The sequence below is a fragment of the Pan troglodytes genome, chromosome 13, assembly GCF_028858775.2.
Source record: "Pan troglodytes isolate AG18354 chromosome 13, NHGRI_mPanTro3-v2.0_pri, whole genome shotgun sequence".
Taxonomy (NCBI): Eukaryota; Metazoa; Chordata; class Mammalia; order Primates; family Hominidae; genus Pan; species Pan troglodytes.
Window position 1 is genome coordinate 46,542,881 of NC_072411.2, and position 25,887 is coordinate 46,568,767.

The 25,887-nt window shown below is 43.6% G+C and overlaps 1 protein-coding gene and 2 long non-coding RNA genes across 7 annotated transcripts in view; 1 reads left to right on the plus strand and 2 right to left on the minus strand.

The window, feature by feature from the left end:
- The window catches only part of ZEB2 (zinc finger E-box binding homeobox 2), a 132,159-nt gene extending 111,462 nt beyond the window's left edge, over positions 1-20,697 (minus strand). For 2 of the 5 annotated variants that reach the window (XM_001158061.5, XM_001158120.6), the window contains exons 1-2: positions 20,573-20,697; positions 17,906-18,047 (exon numbers count right to left, since the gene is read on the minus strand). In XM_001158061.5, the coding sequence (XP_001158061.1) occupies positions 17,906-17,978 (73 nt within the window). In that variant the 5' untranslated portion in view covers positions 17,979-18,047; positions 20,573-20,697. Of the gene's footprint in view, positions 1-17,905; positions 18,048-18,239; positions 18,402-18,922; positions 19,077-20,572 lie in introns of those variants that run through there. The other 3 variants (XM_063790477.1, XM_009443431.5, XM_009443432.5) reach the window with 2 other exon arrangements.
- On the plus strand, positions 19,111-20,932 carry LOC134807980 (uncharacterized). Its single transcript, XR_010149743.1, has 3 exons — positions 19,111-19,205; positions 19,382-20,744; positions 20,849-20,932. It is a non-coding gene; the product is annotated as an uncharacterized LOC134807980 (long non-coding RNA).
- Positions 20,933-24,170: 3,238 nt separating this feature from the next.
- Positions 24,171-25,119, minus strand: LOC107973786 (uncharacterized). Its single transcript, XR_001716222.2, has 2 exons — positions 25,014-25,119; positions 24,171-24,454 (listed from the first exon to the last, which is right to left on the minus strand). It is a non-coding gene; the product is annotated as an uncharacterized LOC107973786 (long non-coding RNA).
- Between the last annotated feature and the right edge of the window lie 768 nt (positions 25,120-25,887).

A 25,887-nucleotide genomic window follows, 5' to 3' on the forward strand; every position in this document is an offset into this window, starting at 1 on the left:
ATTTTTAACCAGTATCTAATCTATAAAATCCACTCATTTGCCAATAGAACGCTTGAAATATAGTAAGTTGATAGCATAATGTTTTGTAGAAAGTTGCATCTTTGTTGAAAGGAAAGATGACATTGAAAAACAGTTAATTTCTGTAAACGCTTTTTCTAGTGATAACTTTATTAACTGGTTTTAGATATTTCTAGATGGAATAACAAAGTTACAGTTCAAGATTCTAAGAAAAATATCAGCCTTATTATAAATTTTCTGTTTCTTTCTTAAACTTTAAAAATTTAATCTCAAGTATTTATTGGATTGGTTAATAGTCATTCTGTTTGTACCACCTATACCATGGACAGATTTCCCCCCCATGTCTCTATTTTATTGATGGGAGCATTTCACAGCCAACCAAATCTCCATTAGTCAGAAGCTCAGGTCTACAATTTTGACCCGTGTAACAATTTTAGGCTTGCAATTTGTGTTGTTATATTTCTTAATCTAGGTCTAAAATATGTGCAGCATTGCTTTTAGAAAGTAAAAAACTGATGGATTGTGCCATCTATGGCAGCATTTGTTCAGCATTTGGTACAAATGGGAGAAAAAAGATACAGAATGCATGGATTGATTTTCAAATTACCTCAATATTTTGAAAACATTTTCACCTGCATGCTGAGAATGCTAAGAATGGCAAGGAAGGCAATTGTGCATTTGCACAGCCTCCACTGCATTCATTTATAAATTACCTCATCACTGACTGAAATTAACACTGATTCTTACAGGCAATTTCTCAATTTCCAATGCTAATTACATTTTTTTTACTTTTAAATTCTGTACCACCTGTTTTGGGCAAGACATCTTAGGCAGCGCGACCGCATTTAATCACAATTTTAATTAACCGCCCTGTAGATGTGAAAAAGAAGCAATTATAATGTAGATGAATGATGATTTTTCTGCATTAAATTGTTTTGTTTCCCTGGTATGTTGATTGTAACACAGCACACAAATACAGTAACTGTACAATTTTTTTCTATTGTAATTTAGTAATTGTTTTTGGAAAACCAGTTTGGGAATGAGTGACTTCATCTGTTTACAAATTGATTGATACTGTTCACTCACTGATTGCTGCGGCGTATATTTTGGTATTGCACAGCCTAGCATAAAATATAATTAGAGATGCACAGGCTTTGCAGCACCATTTTGGAATCTGAAAATCAACTGTAACTGAAGTATGTTTTCCTTGAGCATACTAGTATCAGTTGGGGCTGATGAAATGATAATCAAAACAATGGGCTTTCCAATTCCACCACAGTAGAAACCCTTGGTTTCAATCTGATAGTCTAATATGGTAAGTTTATGAATTACTCTGTACTAGGCCTGGGAGCTGGGGGCTGGCAAGTCTGAAGCTTGCACAACTCACTCAGATCTGTATCACAAGGAGCATACAAGTGAGGTAAAGAAACAATGATGAAAAATAAAGAGTTGCTGCTTTGGAAATGGAAGGATTGTTCCCGACACCCAGGCACAATGCACTGGTGTGCTGTAGCGCTAGCCTATCTCATCTCTACACTATGATACAATAAGATCACATTCATGCTCCTGGCTTGCAGATACAGATCATTAAAGCTGTACCTCATTGCAGATAAATTCAAAGATCGTATTTATATGAAGCAGAGCCTGTTCCTCACTCAGCTAGAAATTGGATGGGGGGGTAGCGGGGGGAAAGAGCCATCATTACCTGTTTATGAAACCTTATGCTAACTGATAGCTAGAAGATCTACACTTAATATTCTCACATGAATTAGAGCCCTTCAGGAATACCCTAGCCTAATGTCACACCCACTCCCAATCTCAGGAACTTTCTCCATTAATACACTGCATTGGTATCGTAGGGCTTGTGTCACCCTCCAATCATCCAATGAGTCGTTCTGAAATGTGCTCACTTGGATGAGTCCTGGGCTAGGTCATTTCTGCCAGCCTGGAAAAAAGGGGAAAAGGCCATGTAAGCAATTGTGGATGTTCAAAGGAAACTATTTACGAGACCTCTTCATCTCCTGCTTTGCTTCTTTTTACACTCTATTCCTTAGAAGATCCTAAAGTAGAACAGTTCATTAAAAGGTGAGAAGTCATGTTGGTCCTAGCCATGGACTTGTTACAAAACATAACTAGAATTATGACTTCATTTAGAGTAATTTAAAGATAGAATGTTATGAGCTGACAGGACAAAGCAGTTAATACCAAGATAGGGGTTGGGGGTTGGGGAAGGAGGACTATTTGGATGAACTGCTGTTTGTCTCTTCCATAAACAGTTGCTAACAAAGTATTAATAGGAAACCCCAAACTGATGCCAAAATTCACTTTATATATTAAGTAAGAATCTGCCCCATTAATATATTAAAAGCTCTCTTCTTTTCCAGGTTGGAGATTACATGTCTAAATCTTGTTCACACCTATGGGATTGGACAAAATTTTCTCATGAAACTAAGAGAACAGGCCACAGAGTGTCTTGCAATCTATGCTGTTAGCAAGTGTCTTTCTCATGCCTGATGTTATACAAAAACTAGCAATAAAGGCTTATTCTTTCCTAGCCACCCCTACCTGTATCACTCTTTCTGGCTGTGGGAATTATTTGGCATAAGTGAACATGGAGAAAAACTACCACTGAAAAGAAATGGACAATTCATCTCAGTCACTGCTAAGAAAGCACACTTAGGGCAGGTAGAAATGTGGATGTGTTTTACCCCGGAGATTCCATTTCAGATTCTTAGTGCAGTCTCACCGGTTATTAGCAGCAGCAATACTTTTAGGCTGCTGAGTATTTTTCTCTCCTTTGCCACCTTCCTCACCTAACTCGTAACAGCTCTCAAGAAAGATGCTGTTTTATGAATGGAGGTAAAAATAACCTTGAATATCTCAAATTATAGCCTCTTTACATAATGAAAAAGGAGTATTCTGGCAGCAGATTTTTTTTTTTTCATAAAGTTATTCCAGCAATAATGCTTGTTTGGAAGTTTCTAAAAGTGGTAACATCTGTGCTCCTGCTGGCAGATGCCATCCCACCAACCTTTCTATGGGCGGTTTGTCTTTGAGAGAAAATAAAGTACCTGATCCCAGGCCTTAGTCAGTCTTAGCTCCCTGTATCTTCTCACTCTGACCCACTGCGCGTTCCTTCAAGCAGAGAGCTGCCTCCCATGGCTACCTCCTCAATATAAACTTGCTAACTAATCTCTTAGCAAACACTTGAAGAAAACCTGAAGAGTGGAAAGAGAGGCAGAGGGGGAACAAAAACCCAGCATAGATAAAGCTCAAGACACATTCAACGGGACGCTGGAATCTAAATTTAGTACCAAACTTAAGATTTCTTTAGATAGGCGAGCTGTTGCCTCTGGAACAGGGATTTTCATAACAATTATTTTATTTTTAAGTCTCAATCTTAATTCTTCTGCTATCTCTTAAATAGGGCTCACTTTAACATAAACTCCCTTGATTTTTTTTTTCTCTCAGTGGTGATGTGCCTACCCTTATAGGTATTCTTATAGGCTTTCTTTTATTACTGAATATCTCTTTAATAATTTGTCATTTTAAAAAGTCTACTCTGACTACACTGAGTACACACAAGGTAACTCTTCCTTAGGAATTTATGTGACAATCCAGTGTTGGAAATAAATAATGACTTTCAACCAATGATCAAAGAAAAATAAATCTTTTATCCTAATAAGACTTTTAAAGACTGGAATCCCATTTTTAAATGGATAACAGCTAAGAGGCTACTGGCAATCTATTTATTTCCAAAGCTGTGTTTTAATGTTGGCTACACAGAAACTGGATGAGCAAATGGACCCTAGGGTCCTCAAAGTTAAAGCTTTTAAAATAAAGTTGGTATGTAGTATTTGAAAACATATTGTTCAGAATTTAAGTTTTAATATCTAGGAATAAACAGAGCATTAAATCAAGCAAAACTGTGACAAGGCCAATATGCACATGGATGATGCCAGCAAGGCATCTTCAGCCCTTTGTTCACAGCTTAACAAAACTGTGCCGTCACACCACTTTAGTTCAACAGTGCCTGTCGAATGGGCATCAGCAGATCAGCCAATGCCTGTCATACACAGAGCTAGAAAACGGTTTGAAAGCAAGGGCTTATTCGACCCCCAAGTCTAGTTGGAAAGTAAGGAGGATTTTAAATCATCTAGTAAAAACACCAGCCCCCTCCCACTCCAAAGTTAGAAGAGACGGGGAAGGATGACAATTTTTTTTTTAAGACATCAAGGAGAAAAAATGTTCTCAGGCAAAGGAAACACTTTTCATATTTGTTTTCTTTGTAAAAGCAATTATAAAAGTTTTGCAATCATAGAATTTTTCTTAAAGTGACCTTGTTGAGAGTAAAAGTTGAGTATCTTAGACATCTTAAGGTTTTGCCATGTTTTTTGACCTTTTAAACAACTTAATACGTGTTCTCATATTACCAGGATAGTAGGGCATTATTTGACAGAGAACTTGCAAACCCATGTCATTCAAAGGAGTATCTCTTCAAATATAATTTTTGCTACTTGTACTGGCTTTTTGTTAGCCAAAATGCATTAGCTTTTGAATGGACAGTCCCCTGCGCTCTAGTCTCTGTGAACATTTAATCTACTCAGAAGAGAACCCCCAAGAAAACAAACCTGGTAAAGAGAGGGATTGTTCACTTTCCTACAAGTTAACAATTAGAAAAAAAAAAAAACAAAAAACAAAAAAAAAACACCAAACCACCTTAATTTCCTCCTATAACACTGATCATGAGATTTGGCTTTCAAGCTTTAATAAGTGCTGGGGAGGTGCCTCAGAACTTTCCTTCCGTTTAATTAAGTGTGCCCACTCCTCTTTAGGCATCCAATCAGATTAAGTGAGAGCAAACCCCCGGAGCAAGGCTGGTGAGCCCTAGTGGTAAGAATTAGCTGAAGGTGTTCTGAATCTCAACCTTTCAAGCTCCTTCAGGATATGGTGCTGCTGAGATCAGTACAGGAGGAGCTGAGATTTCCCGCACACTAAAGTTGAAAAGCTCTCGCTCTCAACCTCCCCCCACCCCTCTGTCTTTCACTCTGCTGCTGTCAGTTTGCTGCCTGTACTTTGGCTGTCTCTTTTCCAGTCTCTACCCTGTGAGTTTCTGGCCTGCCAATTTCAACTTGAAGCTTGACTGGGCTGATTTGATGCAAATACCTCCAGGGAAAACCCTGAAACTGATGAACAGTTATGTCAAGTCGATTTTGCACCATCGGGAAAAGGTAACCTCTGCGAGAAAAAAAACAACAAGGTTAAAGAGACAAGGGCTTTTCACGTGTAATACCTCTGCTGCACATCTCGTTCACTGTTTACCATCCCTCAGAAATTGTAACTGTCAGAATTAGTCCTAATTGCAGATGCGAAAGCTGCCATTATAATAAAAACAGAGGCAGTGCAGGCATTAAATGTAGCAGCCTAATTTGTGAGACTACAGAAAAGGTAGAGTAAATGAATATTTCATTACTTTAATTACCAGGGACTACTCTTTTCTTGCTGTCTTATGATAAGTGTTGCTGTAACTAGCAACAGCAAACATCCACTAAAACATAAAGTGCAATAATCGTCCTGCTGTCAGGATCACCACTTTAAAATACGAGCAGGGAAAAAATATAATGGTTTATCTATTTCTTAGAGATTGCAGAAGTAGAAGATGGAAATTCATTTAATGTCAGGGGGAAAAAATGCACACACAAAGGCACCAGTAAACAGGTTTTAGTCAGAGAATAATGGCTCCGAGAGAGAAGAAAAAAAAAAAAAAAAAAAAAAGACCAGTTGACTATACATTTGAAATGTTAGCCCTAAAAGAATGCTAGAAAGTGAAAAGTAAGAGGTAATAGTGTTTGGATTTTTTAAGGCAAAATTTTGTCTGTGTTGCACAATGTAATAGCTTGAACATTAGAAAATAAAAAGCGACTGGGGGAAAGACAAGGAAAGCAAGTGGTTTTCAAGTGATTAAGCAAAGGTGGAAAAAGTTCAAGTTGGCAAAAGTTTAGAAGCTCAGTCCAGTTCCATTTAAAAAGACTAGATAAAGCCTGCCAGAAAAAGGACTTTGCCTGCAGTTTCAGAGTACTGATTCATAAGATTTGGGGAGTATCAACGATTACTCACCATTGACACCTTAAAAAATCCTGGGCACCTCTATATAAATGTCAATTTCAGGTAAAGGGGCAAAGTGGAGTGGGAGGTGGCTGGATTGTAGGAGGTGGGAGGTGGGCTGGGAGTGGGGGGTGTGGTTGAGGAGGTTGCTGAGACTGGTTGAAGCCAGTCTGTCTCTGCATTTATCACTCTGTCCCAGAGGAGGTGTTTGTTCAACATAGCAGTTTGACAGCACAAAAACACTGTGGCCAGAAGCCCTATCAAAGAACCTACTGACACGTATCATTTGTGGTCTTGGTTTCACAGGGCAAGGCTACCTCACACTTATCTGCACAAGTATAAAACTCCACACATTTCTAAGTGTTCGGTATGGTTTTAAATCTCCCCCACCCTTTTTTATTCTGTATATTGTAAACACTAGTTTAAAATACCATCTTTATTCAGGACTCCAGAATGCTGTTTTAAAAACCATAATAATTTGCAATCAGTTTAGGATAATCTGTGTTAAGATTGGTAATACTGAAGGAAAATGGGAGAAAACAGTACAAAAGCAGAAAGCTAGTAATTTATCCTAAATAATACACTTAAAGCTTAGATTAATAGGTGTAAGTTTCGTAAGAATCATGTGGCACAGGGAACACATTTCCCCCCTACAATAAATCCTACTAAACAAGAATCTACATTAATTCTTCGCCTCTACTATTTTTGTTTAAGTGTATTTCATTCACAAGCTAGATGACTGTAGTGAAAGTTAAAGAGGAAAATTCTCAGAGTTTGGATCCTAGGGTGCATTTGTGTTTGTGTGCATGTGGGAATGTGTGCACATGGGCTGTATTTAGTTTTCAAATTCCCATCAGCAGAGCAAAGGTGATGGGAAATCTTTAGAGGACAACCATTTTGCTCAGAGATATTTCCCTCTTAATGGGTCTATTTATTATGAAAACACAGCTTACTGAGTTCCTTATATATAAACCTCACCTCTTAAAACTGAGAATTCTCATGTGAAACACTTCCATTGATGTGCATGGTGTCTAAAATAGAAACTTAGGTACTTCCAAGAATAGGCAATTGCAATTTCCTTTATTACAGCTACTTGGATATACAAGACAATAAATACTTTCTTAAACTAAGAAACAGTGAAAGCTATATATTACATTTATAGATCACTTGGGCACTGAATTCCTTGAAATTTACTCATCCATTTGAGAGAAAGAAAAAAACCTCAGATTTTATATAGCACAATATTTTAATCTGTTCATCTATTACTGATTATTTCATATTTGGGAGGAGGGGGTGGCTATCATCTTGTCAGGAGTACCTTTCCTTGAGTTATTATAAAAAAATAAGAAACAGTATATAAAGAACAAAAATCACTATGTTGTCTATGGGCAACGTAACTATTAAAGAGAAATCCATTACAGTTTTTTTAATGTAGAATACATTTTAGGAAATCATTAATGACAGTTACCTATTCCCAGGAATGCGGTCATCTACCTCTCTCACCTGAGATTATTTTTAAATGTCCCCACCTTAGTTTATCCTGAAGATTTAAAAGTATACCTTCATATATTTGTGATATATAAAGGTGGCCAACTGACCAGTTCTGTGTTTATTGTTTGATTAAAAGAATATCTTCTTTTACACAGGATTTAAAATTTTAACTTCAAAAGATTCAACTGTAGAATTAGACCTCTTCTAGTTTATAGTAAAGTGTTGTGTGGGTTTAAGATGAAATCATACACAGCAAACAAGAAAAATTTACAACAACTTAAAAATGGATTAGATACAATAGAATATGACATTTAATCCCACAGATTATAGGAAAAGTTATTTGGAGTCTTAATTTTATAGCAGCGTTAAAAAGAAAGAAAGAATGAAAGGTAACCTGAATATGCACACTAACAGCTCCGTATCGTCTTCTAGTTCTAACCACTACTTCAAATCTCAATCCCTGGACCCAGCTCAGTGATAGAACTAAATTTGTAAATAATCATGAATCATTATGATGATTACATTCCTCAATTGAAAAAATGAAAGCAAAGTACAATCAGACCCTTCTTGAAACGTTTGCTCCCCTTACACTCTTAATGTGTCTGTGCTGCCTGCTCTTCCAAAGTCTGGTTTTTAGAAACCCATATTAATTTCTAACCAAGGCTGCAGCAGCCACTGTAAACGTACATGGCTTTATCAGCTCTCATAGTTTCTTGGGTCACAAATGTACCATATCTGATGACACAGTGATCATCTTCCTTCTCCTTTCTCTTTTCAGATCCTCTAACTTTCCTGTCAGAAGCCTGAAAAAATATGCGCAGTTACTGTTGCTGAGGGGAGACAAAGTTTAACTTCTGGGTTGGCAATCGGAGAATAATTCATGAGCAGATTTCTAGCAAATGATATGATTTGCTAAATTTTGGTCTTTGATTTATATTTATGTACTCCTGCTACTGCTAAGGTTTTGCCAACCTCAATTAGATCATGAATGAGATCATTTTAATTCAGCCCCCAAACTGTGACCTGACCATGGTCTGAAAGTGTTCAAAAAGTAATTTTAAGCCTCCCTTTGATTTGAAAAGGAATACTGCATGCTTGGTCGTTCATACAAATAACATAAAACTTAATTATTGGATGATTTGGCAGAGGACCTTCTTGCCAAACAACAGTCAATGCCAGCTACTGTGATGCTGGCGCTGCCCGGGCCCCCGAGCCCACAGCCTCCTTGTATACGGGCGTTTGTTCATTGTGTCTCAGGGCAAGATGCTTTCAAATAGGATTCACGGATCTGGGAGGCAGGGTGCAACTCGAAGGGTGTACCATATTTATAACTCCAGTTTAAAAATGCTGTCTCACCTAGAAGGGAAGTAGATCTGCGCTGTCAAATCACCAGGAGGCTGTGACAAAGGGAGCTTGCAGCCTGACACACGGTGTAACAACATAGCAAACACCTTTAATTCCGTCATGTCTCATACCCTTTACTTTCTCACACATTTGTGGCTGCTCGAATGTTGACACCTACACTCTTTTTCGAAACTAAATAAGGCAATCTTATTTAAGCCCAAATGCAACACCTGTAAAGTTATTCTTGTGCCCAGCAAAAAATAACCATTAACTCCTTCCTCATAAATGCCTCTCTGCTTGCTTTGGAAAGTCTCAAGTTGGTAACGGCCAGCCTGAGGCCCTGACTCTGAGGTTCACATGACCTCCCAGGTTTGGACAGATAGGCAGTACTTCCCCCTTGAAAAGATGCGAAGGCTGAGATCATATCACTGTCCGAACTGGCCTCTCATAGCTTTTCAAGTTGAAGCCCCTTTCTTCATCACAAACTTCTGGTGTCTTTTATAGGAAGGAGAGAGGCCCCAGCTGCTTCATTCCCTCTAGCTACCGTAGTCTAATATTTTAAAAGCTAGAAATGAAAATAGCTTTTCTAAAGATATTTCCTGGAATTTTTAATGTGCTGCCTTGATTCCTTTTTTCTATCTTTTTTTTTTCCCTTGCCAATTATAAACCACCATTTGGAGGGCTTATGAGCAATGTAAGTCCACCTCATCTAATTAAACCACATTGTTTTAAAAGCTTGAACAGTTTTCATGCCTATAAGACTTGTCTGAATAATAAACTGCCAGAGCCAGAATTCTGAGTGTCTTTGGAGAGCCAGGATTTTATCTGCTGAGCGCAAGGGGCCAGGCACTCAAAGAGTTAAAGAGTGTTCCCGCATTGCTGGGTAGGTTAATATCACAGCTGCCTGGTAAAGCATTATCCCCGTACCTCACTTAACAAAAGCCTCCTTTTGCAAACAGACTCCCACTTTCCCCGCAAGTGTCCAAAGGTGTTTACTGAAGTAAATCTGCCTAAATCCTTCATTGCTTGGGTCATGGGGGTGGATAGGAGGGGTGGAAGGTGTAGGGATAATCTCTTTTTGTAAATTCTGTAAATCTTCTGGGAAAAAGAAAAAAAAATCAGGAATCTGTGTCACATGTTCGCACAACTTCTAATATATCCGTTAGTTTTGCTCTTATAAGTGAAATCTTCCACAAGGGCTATTGGAAAAGCCCCCGTTTCAAATCATTCACTCTGCTGTTGGAAGAGATTGCACTTCCAAAGTTTGTGTGTGTGTTTGTGTGTGTGAATGTGTGTGTGTGTGGTGCATGTGTGTGAGCGCATTGTATCCTTAATCTAGTTGTTGGGAGAAAATTACTGGTATCTCAAAAGTGGTTTCAGAAAGGGGAAGAAAAAGACAAGACAGTCTAGGAGCAAGATAATGTCGCTGAAAAGTTGTCACGAGAGGTTTCTGCTCTTGCTGTGGTCTCATTCCAATACCATTAACTGCATGTTACTTTTGCATGTTGAAAATGGTGGCAAATAACACAGTAAAACCTGACAGGTCTGCCTGCGAGGGTTTAAACAGTTCCCAGGAAGGAGGCCTTTAGGCACAAACTTTCTCTCACAAGAGAACGTGAATACCACCAACCCCTCCCCTACAAATCCTGAAGCATCCAGTTTGAGATACAAAAAGGCTGTCATCTCACAAATGTTAAACATACTAAAAAAATCTGAAAAAAAAGTATGGAGAAGGTGTGAAAAACGTGGCACTTTACAGCCCTCAAAGCTTTTTAAAATAGCACAACTTTTCCCCCTAAAATTCTTTTCAGAGAATTTTTTTTTTTCCTTTTTGGCTCATTTGAGAGTTTCTTCTTGGCTTTTTTCCCCTTTCATTTGAAAATATGAATTATCATAAAAAGTCAGGGGGAAAAATGGGAAAGTCTTTTCCAGTTTTCCTGAGGATTTATCAGTGTGTTCAGGCTGGGTGTGAGGACCCGTCACTGAAACCAGACCAGGGGCCCAGTCTCCAGCTCGCCCGTCCCTCCCACCCCCAGGGCCCTCACCTCTCTGGTCCGCTGGTAAACAATCAGATTTATTAAAGCCAAATCGTAGGCAGCACTTAAGGGCGGGAAGTCCACACACCTGACCCCAAATCTAACAGGCTTCTGGGGGAGAATTCGATCCCCTCCTGACACTTTTTACCTCAAGTGTTGAGCGGGTGGCCATGAATAGTACAGACATGCCATCTTGTAACACTATATGCCTGTCAGGAGGGACAGGGCCTGGTGGAGCATCAGCTATATAAGGCTGGTAACTAGGGGAAGCCCAACAAACAGCCACAAACACCTAAGTTATTTTACTCAGCTACTACCCTGTGCCTCTCTCTCTCTCTCTCTCTCTCTCTCTTTCTTTTCATCTTGGCTTTCTGTGGCAGAATGCAAATGGAGCCTGCCGGCGGTGAAAGGGCTGAATTGTGATTAAGAAGAAGAAGAGCTCCTTTCTTTGTTCTCCCCTCAGGGGATGTTTACTGGGAGAGACACAGCGGATCAGATATGAAAGGCATTCAGGTCAGCATTGATGTGAACGAAAGTGAAATCATACCTAAGGCATTCAAAAGACCGCCGTGTCAGGGGTTCAGCTAACGGTGCAGCTACTGTGTGTGTGTGTGTCTTCCCGGAGAGGCAAAAATCTTTTCACAGACTGGCAATTTTTTTCCCCTCTCTAATTTACTACAAAATTATAAAAGTTTTTCCCCCATTTGCCTCCCACCAGATGACACAAGAGTTGGTATTTTCTGTCTTCATGGACCACACGCGAAATCAGACCAACTTCTAATAACTGTTGTTTCCTAAATGAACCAGCAAGGCACCATCTGAACTGTGATTTTCTTTTAAACAGGTGTATTCATGTGGGCTACATATATGCATAATATGTAGGAGAGAACGGAAAGAAGAGAAAAGCCAAAAGATACACGCATGGATGGCTTTTCTTCTTACCTCCTCAGAGGAAACACAAGGCAAAACACACACATGCACATACACAGCATAAAAACACTACAGAACACCTTAAAACGAAATCCTTTATTTACTTTGTAACTACTAGTTACACTTTTCCTGAGAGCTTTCACTCTGACATGACTGTCACCCAAGATAAAAGTATTTGGCACATAGCTATGAAGGCAAAGGCTTCCATGGAGCCTACTGATTATTATCATTTTCCTTTTAAAAACTGCTTGATGAAGAAATACTTGGATCTTACTTTTTAAAAGTTTACCCTCCCCACAGCCCAAATAGTCATTCAATAGATTTTCCAAGTGGTAAGCTGATGCTGTTGGCATAAACAGAGCTATGTAAATATATACAAAATTCACAAATCACAGCAAACATACAAATAATGAGGAGGTGCCTGGATGTTTCAAGGCTTAAAAATGAAAAGGAAAATTACATTTCATCTTCTGATTGCTAAAGACAGAAAAGAAATAAAGAGGGGGAATAGGGCTATATTTATTGGTTTAAATCATCCTTCCCTCTGCTCTGAATTATTTTTTTCAACCTTCACATCTTGGCTAAAAAGCATATTTGGGCTTATGTTAACATCTGCTTTTGTGGTGACATTTAATTCTGTATATTTTCAACTAGTGTTTCTGCATCACAGATTTTCCTCCTTTATCTCTTTGCTCTGAAAAGACAACCAAAGAGCAATCAAAAAGGTGTCTGACTTGGCCATTCAGACAATTGCCCCCTTGTGGGAATGCGGGAATGAATGGTACAGTGGACACCCCAGCACCATTGACGTTATAAACATGTAAATGAAACACATTAGGGCAGACAATCAATTGTCTGTGAGCATTGCAAACCTGCACTCCCTCTCTCTGTGACAGGCACAAAATAGTGTCTACCTTGGGAAGCCACGGTGCTGAGAGGAAAAGGACAAAGAATTTCCTTTCACACAGAAGAAAATGCACCTTAAAAGCCTTGGAAGAATGCAGATGACAAAAACTGTTGCAAGGAAAAGAATCTCCCACATCTTAGAATAAACGCGGCACTGCTAGAGAGGCTAGTAACGCCCTCCTTTCCTACCTTCAGGGTAGACACACATTTTTCCCAGGAAATATTCTTAATATGGCATCAAGGTCTTTAATAACCTCTTGGAATTTTCTTTAAGCAAATTAAGAAGGAAGGGAAACACTGAAACCTATGACATAGCAGTTGAGCAGGGAACTTTAATCTTGGTTTTACCCTATTTGAAAACAAATGGTGGAAGACGTGAATTTATTTGTATCTGGTAACAGAGAAACAATGTAAAGTTTAAAATCCTCAGCCCACCCTTAGTCCTGGTGGACTGTCACTCTATGGACACCAGCAGCCTACTGGCTCTGCTACGAAGGAAAGCATGTTTCTACCCCAATTGGCTTAGTTTTTCCAGACCAAAATAAAACAAATAGATCAGCCTAGATACATAGCCCCCAGCCTTGTGTGTGTGCAGCGTGACAAAACTTGCAGAAGATCTCCACAGAGAAAAAAGGATGGAGATGGATATCTTTGGAGCGCCCTCAGAACTGGTACCTGCCACACAACCTGCCCGAGTGCTTTGAAAGTCAGCAAAACAGGCTCCCTAGAAGCTCATCAACTTTACGAAGAAAGCTACTTGCCAAAGATTTCCACACTTTGCAAAGATAACCAAGTCTGGACTGACAGTGATCCGAAGGAAACTTCCTTGTCTAAGTGTGTGTGACTCTCGTTGCCCCATCCCAACTTCACCTCTCAGGGAGGAGAGCTAGGAGGCACCTCCTGGAGAAGGGGTTGACTGCATTTTCTTTCCTTTTCATTTAAGCATCTCTGAAACGGGAGCAACTTCTCCGTCCCTCATTGCCTCTAACCATCACTACTAGCACCTCCACTCCTTTAAGGAAGTGGTAAAGAGTGAGGGCTTATTTTAAACGGGGATAATCATTTCTGCTCTTCTGATTGTTTCTCCTCTAGGATCCAAAGCCCTGAGAACATTCAACTTGATCCCTGTTCTTTGCCACTGAAGTTCAGAGACCAAAGGCATTTGTAAAAATCTCCCCTTCTCCTTCACACTGTCCCCAACCCTTTAGTGGAAACTCTGGAGAAAAATCAAATTTAACTTTTCCTTTCTTCTCCTATTTCCCTTTTCTCTCCTCCTAATTCAGTTTTTCTTTAAAAGGCAACTTCATTTCTTTCTCTGAAACAAGCAGTTTCCGGATTTGATTTTTGCTACAACGCGCATGTCTCTGTGAGATTTTTCAGAGGCTGATGCTGGAAGGTGGCGGGATGGGGAGGCAGACCCTCTTCCCGGGCTCCGTGGGAGGCAGGAGGGAAGCAGGAGCATCCCAGGACCCGCTGCCCGAATCAGGGGCAAAAGCAACAAACTTTGCAAGTTACAAACGGGCCGCACCGGTGGCAAGCAGCAGCAGGGCATCTCCCGCTCCGAGTGCTCATTTCTGACTCCAAGGCTGTGTGGAGATAGTGGGGTATAATCAGGGGAAAGAAAAAGGGGGGCTGGGTTTTCCCCCTCCTCTCCAGCGTCAGTGAAAGTGTTACAAAGTGAGTCAGGCGACTGAGGATCATCTGACTGAACTTTCTTGAAACCGACACACATTCTTGTCTGCGGGCAACTCGCTTTTTGCCTCCTTCCCCCTCACCCCACTCCCTCTTTCCTCCTGCACATCTTATTTTCTGGGAAGAGATTTCATCCTTTCCATGTGGGGGAAAGGAGACTGACTGCCCGCTATGGGTTAACTTGGCCCTGGCACTGCCTCTGCCAGGCATCTTGCTAGCCTGAGAATCTGGAAGGTTGTATTTCAGATACTTGTTTCTCTCTTTGTACATTTATTTTTCTTCAACTGCCTCCTTCTCCTTTGCTTTTTATTAAATGTACATAGCATTGTCTTCTAACTCACGTTCTTGACCAGCCTTTAAAACACACACACTGCTTTACACGTTTTATCTCCTTGTCGCCTTAGTCTATATATACACTGTTGACTTCATTAAAATTATATAAAGTGCCATTCTAGGTTCCTGGATGACCATCTTTTTTTCCCTTCCAGCTTCTACTTCTACGATTATTATTGCCATTATTTCTTTCCAGGAATTTCTATATGATTTTGATAAGCATCATCATATTTAGTGTTATCAGCAAAGACACAAGCTCAAAAGTGACATCTTTTCCATGAATCCAGGAAAGAAGAATAATCCACTCAGTTCAGATAAATCCTAGCAATTCCCAAAGGGAAAGGCATTGGATATGTGTTTGATGAGAAAGAAAATGAAAAAGGGGTGGGGTGGTAGTACTCTTCTACCTGCTTCTCAAAACCAGAACATTGCTCAGTCAGATTAAACCCAGTGAAAAACACAAGTAACCAGTATACAGCATGTTTTCCCACAGCTTATTTGGAAAAAAAGACAGGTAACAGTCAAAGTTAGAGAAGCTGTAAGCAATGGACAGGCTTGATATTAAGTGTGCAGGATCTGGGCTAAATGCCTTAAAATGTGCAATTCAACTTTCCACTTCTGAATGTGGAGGCTTCTCCCAAGTTAGTGGCTGGGTGGAGGGGAAATACTTGCAGTGTCCATGACTGCGGACATCTCTGGCACTCCATTCCACCTGCGAAGCGCCCAACGGGCCTCCCTCTCTGCCAGGTCTCCTAGGGGTTCCCAGGAAGCCAGGATCCCTCTATTTCCTTAGACCTGGGCTCTGGCCTGACCTCACTGCTAGGGCCAGGCTGGTCAACGGTGGCAAAATCCCGAAGGAGGTGGAAGGAGGAAGGCAAGAAGAAATGCACACTTTAAATAGTCTTCCCTGCAAAAGAACACTTCTGGGAGCCTTGTTTTAAATCTCATTCTCTTTTTCTCTCAAAAAAAAAAAAAAAAAAAAATGACTGTTTAACAGAAGAGGGAAAAAAGCCTCCTTGACACAAAGCTTTTGTTATCCAGTTGATCAGCAACGTGCTTTAGATACTTGTAAGAGGGGGAAAAAAGCCCCACAACAGACATTGATTTTAGAAAATCAATAACCAACATTTAATAAAAGGAACAGAGGAAACACAAGAGAGGAGAGGGGGACATTAGGTGTAATTTTAGTGTCTACTAAATTACTCAGAGATGGGGAAGGGGAGGTCTCCTGTGTAAGGACCACCTTAAATAATGCCAGACACCAGAGTGAAAAAAAAATTAAATTAAGAGAGAGAGAGAGGGAGAAAGAGAGAGGGAGAGACTTAAAAAGAAGCAGCCTGAACTGAATCTTGGGGAAGCAGCTCGGAATATATTATTGTACTTGTTTTTCTGTAATACTAAGCCAAGCAAATAGATCAAAGACAGCACAAAGGGGAAAGGCAGGATAACGTAACGAACAGTTTCTGACTAAAATTCCTCTATCACTCCCCCATATGGCTCGACACCTCCACCACAACAAGCAAAAGACACACACACGCACACACACGCGTACACACACACACAAAACCTAGAGAGAGAGAGAGAGAGAGAAAAGCATCATTTGTCTCTAATCAAAATTCTCTCGTCTTTGTGTTTTGCTCCTTCCAGCACCTCACACTGCGCCCCCAGCCGCCCCCTCCCCGCGCCGCGCAGCTCTGGGGCAGGCCGGGGGCGCGCACAATTGTCTTCTCTAGAGGAAAGTTGCTCCAAGTGGGCCCGGGCGGTCCCCGCGAGGCGCGGGCTGGGGCTGCGGAGGCCGGGAGGCCGGGTGGGCGCTGCGTCCCAGCGCCTGCCTCGGGAGCGTCTACGCGGCCCCGCGCCGGGTGATCGGGCTGAGAGCGAGGGGAGCGAGAAGTTTCCTTTCCGAGTCTGGGCTGGCGCTCGTTCGCTTGTTTGTTTTCGGGGGTTGGTTTCTTTCTTTTTAAACTCAGTTATCCTCCGTCAGCTCCCCCACCCCCCCCCCCCGGCACCCTCGCTAGTCCCCAGCCCTCTCCCCTCCCCCAGGCGCCTTCCGCGCTCTTGCCAATCACTTTTCTCTTTTATTCCCACGATTTTGTTTGGGGTAATACCTAGGGGGTCTCTCTCTCACTCTCTTCCTCTCTCTCTGTTTCTCTCTGTCCCCCCGCGTCCCTTCTCTGGCTGTCTCCAAAACGGACCTACCGAACTGTCACCCCCCCTTTAATATCCCACCTCTGATCTGCGTGTGCCCCTCGAACCCCCATCTCCTTTCTCCTTCCTCCTTCCTGACTCAGCCTGGATAACGGGCTCCTCCAGACCATGTAGAAACTGCCGGGAAAAGTCTCGCTGCGCCCTGCGACTCCTTCAGTCCCCGGCCTGGGGGCCAGAGCCTGCTGGAGAGGAGTCATCCGTCCCCGAGCCATCATCGACCCCACCGGACCCCGCGCGGGGCCGGCCGACTCCCTCCCACCCCGTGGTCTGGGCGCGATGGGCCGGGCCCCGCTGCCCGCGGACCGTTACTTGGCGCACCGAGAAGCGGCCGGGCGACTCCGGCAAGAAACTTTAAGCCTCGCTGAGGCGCAGCCCCGGTTCCCCTCTCCTGCCTTCGCAGTCTCTCTGCCACCCCCGCCCCCGCCCCGGGATCCTGCGCGATCCAGCGCCTGGGCCCCCGCCCTGCCCCAGCCGGACGCTCCCGAAGCCCGGCCGGAGACCCGGCGGGCCGGGCGCGAGCGGAGCGGGAGGCGGAGGCGGAGGGAGGGCGGAGGCAGGGGCTCCAGGGGGGCAGCGGGGCTGGGGGCGCGGGGCCCCGGCCGGACCCCCGCGCTCGGACCCCCGGGTGCCTGACGCTCACTTTGCCCGGCACTTCCCCAACTCCCCCCGGTCCAGCCGCCGCGCGCGCCGGGCTCCGGCGCCGGCCGCGGAGGGAGGCTCGCCCTAGAGCCCTGGGCGCCGCCGCCGCCGCCGCCTCGGTTCCTTTTCCCTTTCCCCCTCCTTCTCCCTGGGTCTCGAGCCGCGGAGTGGCCCGGAAAAGTTTGGTTCGGGCCGCTTCTTACCGTTTTTCCTCCTGGGATTGGCTTGTTTGCGCCTCTTGCACCGGGGGCCATCCGCCATGATCGGCTGCTTCATTGATAAGAGCGGATCAGATGGCAGTTCGCATGGACTCGGCGCCCTGCTTCGGCAGCACGCAGGCTCGATCTAGCAACCAAACACAGCGACAATGTGGGCATCGCCCGCGCCCATTGAAACGCGCGCGGGCCGCCCAGGGGAGCCGGGCCAGGGCCCCGGCGAGCACCCATCCGCGCCCCCCAACGCCAAAGCGAAACTTCGGCGGCCCCCTCCCCGCCCCCCACCCCCAGCCTTGGCCCCGAGGCGCTTTGTGTTTGTTACTGTTTGGTGTGTTGCACCCGCGAGGGGATCAGAGAGACAAGAATTACATCTTCAAAATGAGTCATAACTCCTGACCGTATGAGGGAATGCACACGGCGGTACAGTAAGACCGCTTGACTCAGGGCTAGGCGGACCCTTTCCTTCGAAAAGTCCTCAGCCCCCGGCTCGGGAACTTGGGGTGAGGCGAGGTTTTCTTTTCGCTCTCATCTTTTCTCATCCCCCCACCCCCCAATTCCCAGAGGAAACAAACAAACAAACAACGCGAAACAGCCCCTGGATGAAGCACACTCGGGCAAATTGATAATAGTAATTATAGGAAGCCCACTCGCCCAGCGCCCCCTCCCCTCCCCTTTTGGAGTTTATCGAGGCACTGTCTCTTCCTCCCCCCACCCTCGCCCCCAAATTAAGATTTCCCGTTTTACGCCGCAATGATAAATATAATTATAAGCCTCTTTGGACACTGTCCTTTACCCCACCCCCCCTCGCCACTTTGACAATATTTACTTAAGTATTTCCCCCCACCTCACTCACACACATGCTCCCCCACACTGGTTCCCTTAAATAGTTCCAGTAGAATTTTTTTTTTTTCCCTTAAGAAAGGAAAGAGAAAGTCCAACCACTACGGCAATACTTTTAAGCTCTACTAAATGATCGTATCCTTTCTGGCTTCGAAACTTTTGTACCTAAAAATCGAGAGAGGCGCTGCATTTTTTCAGTTGAAACTGTCAAAACTTGGAGAAGGGGGACCTCGGAGGCAGGCAGGAGAGGAGGAGAATCCTGAAAACTCGGTGGAGGTTGGGAAGATGCTGTGCCTCGAGGATTAGTTTAAACAGGGGGCTATAAAAGATGTAACAGATGCAAACTGTAACACAAGGGCCATTAACCCTTTCTCTGCCGGGCACACTCAGTCCCCACGCCCCACACCTATTGTCTCCTGTGCTAGAAGCTTTGCAGAAAACCTGGAAAGTGAGTATCAGTTTCCACACATTTGCTGAGAGGGGTGAAGGGAGGGGGGCAGAGAGAAGGGGAAGTGGATATTTTAGAAAGCACCTTAAATTTACCTAGGCATACATAGTAGGAGACTTTTAAGTTTGACATATTTTATCATTTCTTTCCTTGTCCTATTGATTTGAAATTGTTAGGGGAAATCCTGAAATAAAGAAATGGTCACACAAGTGTCTGGGATGAAACAGCTGGCCTGTCTATATTCATCCTGAGACACACGACTGCATATAAATACATGTTTAATAAAGTAAGTTGCTAGTTTTATGGGCATGTGTGTGTGTGAGAGAGAGAGACAGGGCATTTGTGCTGTAAACTTTATCTTTGCCTGTTACTCCTAAGTCTGGAGTTAGTAATCTTGCCTTCATCATTACAGGGGGAGCATGTAAAATATATCAGTAGGTGGGAGATAAACACATTCATGTTAGCCGGGCTCATCACTGTTCCTGGGAACTCCTGCTATCTCTCTCTCGACTTTTCAGTGCCAAAGTATGGAATGGGATATATGTGCGTATGTGTCTTCTATTAAATCCATGTCTATATTACTTTGCCACTAAAAATACAATTTTAAAAGTTATCCTAATTTAAAACCCTGATATCCTGACAGCAGTTTTCTTCCCAGCTGTAGTGCCCCCCCCCCCCTCCACTTTGGTAAACGACTCAAGTTCCATGAGGACTTTCACTTCTTTATTTATAATCACAGAAGTGAGGTGTTACTTCACACACATACACACACAAAGAATGAAATAAAGAAATGAAACTCGCTAAGCAGACAAAAACAGACAACTTTCTGCTTAGAAAACAGCCTTCTCGGTGGGAGAGGATGAACTGCCATGTCTAAGAGAAAGACTTGCCCCCGAATTTGTAGGTCTGTAACTGACCAAGTTTTGTAATTATTAACAGGTATTTGCCAAGTCCTAATTGCTGAATATAATGAATTGGAACTAGACACGAAAATAGAGCAGGACCTCTCCCCTTGATGAGTTTTTATTCCAGCCATATAATTCTCAATAAAACTTTTCCTGGGCTGGATAGCAAAGGACACCTTTGGTTACCTGAATGGACAGGTACAGGGGAAATTATTTGGGGGAGGGAAAAAGGAGAGAAAAGCAAGGAGAGAGAGTGTGAGTGTAAGAGAAAGCGAAGAAGCCACTCTTGAGAAAAGCTTGCCATAAAGGAGCTAAACCCACCTGAAATTCCTACCCACGGACACCCCTTCTCACTTCAGACTCACATCCCCACTCAAAATGAGAAAATTAGAAAAGGAGGATGGAGGACGAGCACACCAAAAAGGGATAAAAAGAGAGAAAAGGGGAGGAAAAAAAACCTACCTGCGAAGTCTTGTTTGTAGTTTTGGCCAGAAATGGTGAGAAGAAAAAGCATGAAGAAGCCGCGAAGTGTGGGGGAGAAAAAGGTGGAAGCGAAGAAACAGCTCCCGGAGCAAACTGTACAAAAACCTCGCCAAGAGTGTCGGGAGGCAGGACCGTTATTCCTGCAGAGCAGGTTAGAACTGATCTCTTTCGGCCACTCCAGGAAACACAAACCTGGGGACGGACTGACGTGTTACGCCTCTTCTAATGACATTTTTTTCTTTTTCTTTTCTGTAGGAGAGAGACGAGAGACCCTGAAACACGCGCCACCTATCTTTGTGGGGAGGGATAATTGAAGCGCCCTGAGCGTGAGCATCATGTGAAAACGTGATCGCCAAGTTTCTCTCTGGGAAAGGATCTGGGATAGATTATACCTTGAAGTCTCCGCAAACGCTTTAGTGGAAGAAATGAAATTCCACCTCCCTCCCTTCCTCCTCTCCCTCCCTTTCGCCTTCGCCTCCTTCCCCCCTCCCTCCCTTCTCCCCCCCTCCACCCCCCCCTCCCCGCCCGTCAAGCCTTTGGCATCATTATCCTCATCACTAAATCCTACAGAGTACAGGGCGGAAAACGGTGCACACCATTCACAGAACTGGAGAACTCCAAGGGGCGAAAGTTAAAGGGAAAGATCCTGGGTCCTCAATCCAGATAGTCTCTTCTTATACAGATATCTCTAATGACCAGATTTGAGATGCACATCAAATTGTGTAGGTATCTCAGTACAGCTTCTGGAACAAAGTTCTCTGCCCTTTCTCTTATTATTATTTTTTTCTTTTTAGGTACCAGAGCCAGAAAAAAATTGCTGCATGGGAGCTGCATCTTAGGGCATGTGTATTAGGGTGTGTGCATGATGAATTTCTGGACTGGATCCCAATATTAAAAAGTAGTTTGGCATTTTAATAAAGGGTCTCTAAGTAAATTAACATAGAACACTCGGTTGGCCGATCTCTGAATCTCTCTACACCTCGGGGAGACCTCACTACAAAGTAAGGGAGAGTGTGTAGGGAGGCAGGAGGAGAAACGAGAAAGGCCATAGAGAAACTTAGCAGGGAAGGGAGAGCATGATATTAAACGGCATGGGGTCTAAGTTTTGGAGTATATATTTTTTGATATTACAATTAAAGTAAAATTAAAAAGAAAAGACTCCACCTTTGCTCTGAAGGGATTGGTTATGCAAATATGGAAGGGATTTCCTGGAGAATACAGCTTTCTACTGTATGGTTAATTAAATAATCACTCAAAAGCTTCCAACGTGACGCTTCTGTCGTAATCCAATCAGGTTACATAGGTCCTAAACAAGAAAGATATTTTCCACATCTGGAAGTCAGCAATTTAGCAAGTACTGCACATTATTAACCAATTCAGAGCCCACTTCCCAGGGGAATTTTTTTGAAGTTTAAGTGTTCTTAACCAATGCTCTGCTGTTTTGTTAATCAAAAAGCTGGTTTACACTGCACATAATTGGAACTAATATAGAAGTAAATAAAGACAGCCAAATTTGAGGATGCTGAGCACAGGCATTTATCGGAAAAGGAAGAAATCTCCTATCCTCGGATGGTTCAGGCTCAATTTCTTAAATAACTGTGAGACTTTTTTTTTTTCCTAAAGAGTGAAAGTGCTTGAGAACCTCAGAGCACAAATAAACTTCTAGCCTCACAGCATTTAGGATTCTTCGGAAAGGTAAAGGTGGAGGTGTTAAGAGGACCAGAGAGCTGCCTCACACCAATTTTTAAGCTTTAATGTTGTTAAATATGTTACACCCTCCTGTTTCCAGTCTGATGAAATCTGAAACAAATAATACCCTGATCCAACACTATATTAAGATAAACTGCTTTGAACTGTGCTTTGAATGTGTGCCTAAAGCAAGACTTTGAATGCAAGAGTCACTGGCAATTGCACTCAAAGGAGGGACAAGCCACCACATGGGTTGCCACATCCACACTCCCAGAGGTATACGTCTTTGTATTTTGTATTTTTTTTTTGCGGGGTGGGGTGGGGTGGGGGTGGTTAATAGCTACCTAGCACGACCACAGCTAGATCTTGTTCTAGGATGCAAGAAAGTAGATTTTCACAGTTGGTTACTCACCTCTTTCCTAATTTAAGTATTTATTATAATGAAAATAGCTGCTGGATAAATTAACTCTCTCCCCCCACCCCATCACAGATAAAGTGTCTATAGAAGAAAGGCATTCAGGATCTTCAGCTTAAAAATTATTAATAAATAAAATCAAAGATTTTCAACATGGGTCAGGCACATTCTTAATTCTATATTTTACATTTCTTTCATTATTATATATCTATACTAAATATATGTGTGACTTATCAAGTTCCTCTTCTGAGATTTAGCACCACTGTTCATGTCCATTTTTCTTCCTCTTCCTTTTTTTCCTCTTTTTTAATTTAAAAGATTGGAGTCCAGCTTTCTCTAGACGTTTGCTTTACAGCCACCCTTCCACCACTCCTAAGGAAGAAGGAGCCCTTTGCATAGTGTTATTACAGGCAAGACTCCTCTTCAGGCACCCAGGTAGCCATTGGAGGCTTACAGACCAGACATACACACAAGCATAACCTCAGGTCAAAGGATCCAATCGAATAGCTAACAAAACACTTGTCTTTATTATGTATATTAAATGTCAGGTTACTTAGGATCTGACTTAAAAAAAAAAAAACCCTAAGTATTTCCATTAAAAACACCTAATCATCTGATTACCCTGGACTCAGGAATTGCTCAAGTGGCAGGAGGCAGTCCCCAACATTTATCACTGGGAGTTCCGACTAGCCAGTATTTGGTTTGGGGTGAAAAAGCAGTCTTCCAGGCTCCCATGAAGGTAGATATTTGGATGGTGGCACGGGAAGGGTCTCCGCGAGGGGTGAGCGCTGCGGCTAGGTTGCCTTGCTCCTGGTTCCTGACTGGCACGCCCCTCCCCAGGCATTTGGCCGAGAGAGTTCCCAACGTGTCAGAGGTGATGGGGTCGGGAGGAAGCCGGAATATAAATTTGTTCCGAACACTCCCTCAGTCCGAGGGCCAGTTCGGGGACAATGGGGATCGTGGGATCAGGAGGATGCAGGAGCGCAGGACGCAGAGAAAAGTCGAGAGAGGACTGGGGGCTGCTGGCTTTCGGCTCCTCACACAGCAAAATAAGTCCTGCAAATGAATCTCTCCTTCTCTGTCTTCCCCATTAATAATCCACTTCGAGATTAGCGCAGACGAAAGAGATTAAAACAACAGATACACGGAAATGTGAAATAATATTGCAATCAACATTGAAGGGGGAAAAATAATTCTTTGGGGTTTCCATGGGCAAAACAAACTACCTCCCTCAGGATTCCCTCCACCCAGGCAGGGTGAGAAGGATGCACTTTTGTTTTCCAATTCCCTCCAGCCAGGACCTGGTGCCTGTCCCCCCATTCACCTCTCAGTCTGTCAATTTCCTCAACTTTCACAGCCGCTCCCCCCTCCCCCCGCTCAGCTTGGCGGCCCAGATGCCCGAAGAGATACAATGTTTCTGCCCTTGAACACACAGGCTGTAGAAGGAATTCGAATTTGGCCACAGCTAATGATTTTTTTTAAAGCAAATTCTGTTTATTTTGTACCATGTGGAGAAAATAAAAAAAGGAACCTATTCTCGTTTTGAAATGAAACTGATCTTTCATCTAGAGGAATTATTCGACCTTGTGTTGTGACTCAGGAGGTGGGCAACTTCTTTTGGAGTTGCAAGCAAAGGGTGATAAAGGGGACCCCTGGACTGGGTGTGTGTAGAGGGGGTGGGGGGCGGCAGGGGTCCAAGCCAAGCCAAACGGTTTTCTCACGTGCAGACTCGCAATCCAATCCATTCGGAGTTGAGCCTAGGATAGGAGGGGAAAGTCTATTAAAAAAAAAAAAAATCAGGAGCATCTCTCTGAGAAGCCCTTTCAAACAAAACCAAAACAGGACCAGAGAAGCTCAGACCGTCCCTAACATCCCTGCTGCGAGACCCGCAGGCTGTGGAATCTCGCACGTCACCTGGCCCCAGCAGGGCGGCCAGCTGAGGGGTTGATTTTATTTTATTTTTTTGAAGTAAAGGCTGAATCTCGGCTTCAGGGCTTTTGCCAACGTCTCCACTGACAGGAACCAGCAAACTTCAGGACCCAAATGAGCATCTTAATTTATTGATGCTAAACAGGTCTGGTTGTTGTCCCCAATTTTCCGCGCGCTCTGCCACCCCCCCCCCCCCACACCCCGCCCCAACCCCCGCCGCCAGCTTCGGTCCCTGCATTTGATCTCCAGGAAGGGCCCCGCTGCACAGGCGGAGGAGCGCGTCGGGGGGGGGGGGCGGTGTTCGGCCCCCTCCCACCAGACCGCCCTCCCCCAGACCTGTCCCCGCCCAGGATCCTGCGACCCCCGCCCGCCGCCCGGTCAGCTGACCTGGCTCGCTCGCCTGCTCCCCGCCCGCCGCCCTGTTTCCGGTCCCCGGGGTCCGCGAGCCGCGCTCCGAGCGGGCGCAGCCGCTGCCGGGAGGTGATGCTGGGGGCTGATTACCATGAGAAAGGCTGTGCCTGGAAAAGCCTCCTCCACGCGACTGTCAATCTCACTAAGGCTGGGGGGGCGGGGAGCGCGGGGGGGGGACGGAAAGGGGCCCTGTAGGAGTCACCAGAAAACTTGGAGTAAGTTGGATGCGACGCAGGCCCGAGGAGGTGGCTTTCGCCTCAACTTGGAAGGCTGGGGCGTTGAGGGCGCGGACGCCAGCAGCCTCGCCAGGGAATTGAAAACCAAAAATCTCCCTCCTGCTTTTCTTCCCTCTGGCCCTCCTTTCAGCCCTCCCTGCCCTTTATCCTTATTTTCTTGAAATTCTTTCCCAGTTGCATTTCCTACGTTCTCCTTTCTATCTGATATCTCCCTTTTGCAATTTCTTGTTTTCTTTCTTAACATCCACTCTTCTCCCTCGCTGTGATTCTTTTTGTGCCTCTTTTATGTGTCCAGATTTATCATTTCGTTTTGAAAACAGAACGTTTAATGTGTAATTAATCTACCAGCAGGAGGGCAGGGACACCCTGACTAAAATAACTCCCCGGGTCTCAGAGACGACAAGTTCACCAGGTGTCAGTGAAAAGTAAAATAATAATAATAAAAATAAAATAAATCAATATTTCAGTGACCATAATGGTTTATTCTTCTATATTATCACATCAGCTCAGACTGATAATTTTAAAAGACAAGATATAATAGATATAGTCTTCCTGGAAAAAATGCATAATGCTTGGCATAGGGGCATTCTTTAGAATTAAGGCAATGTGAAAAA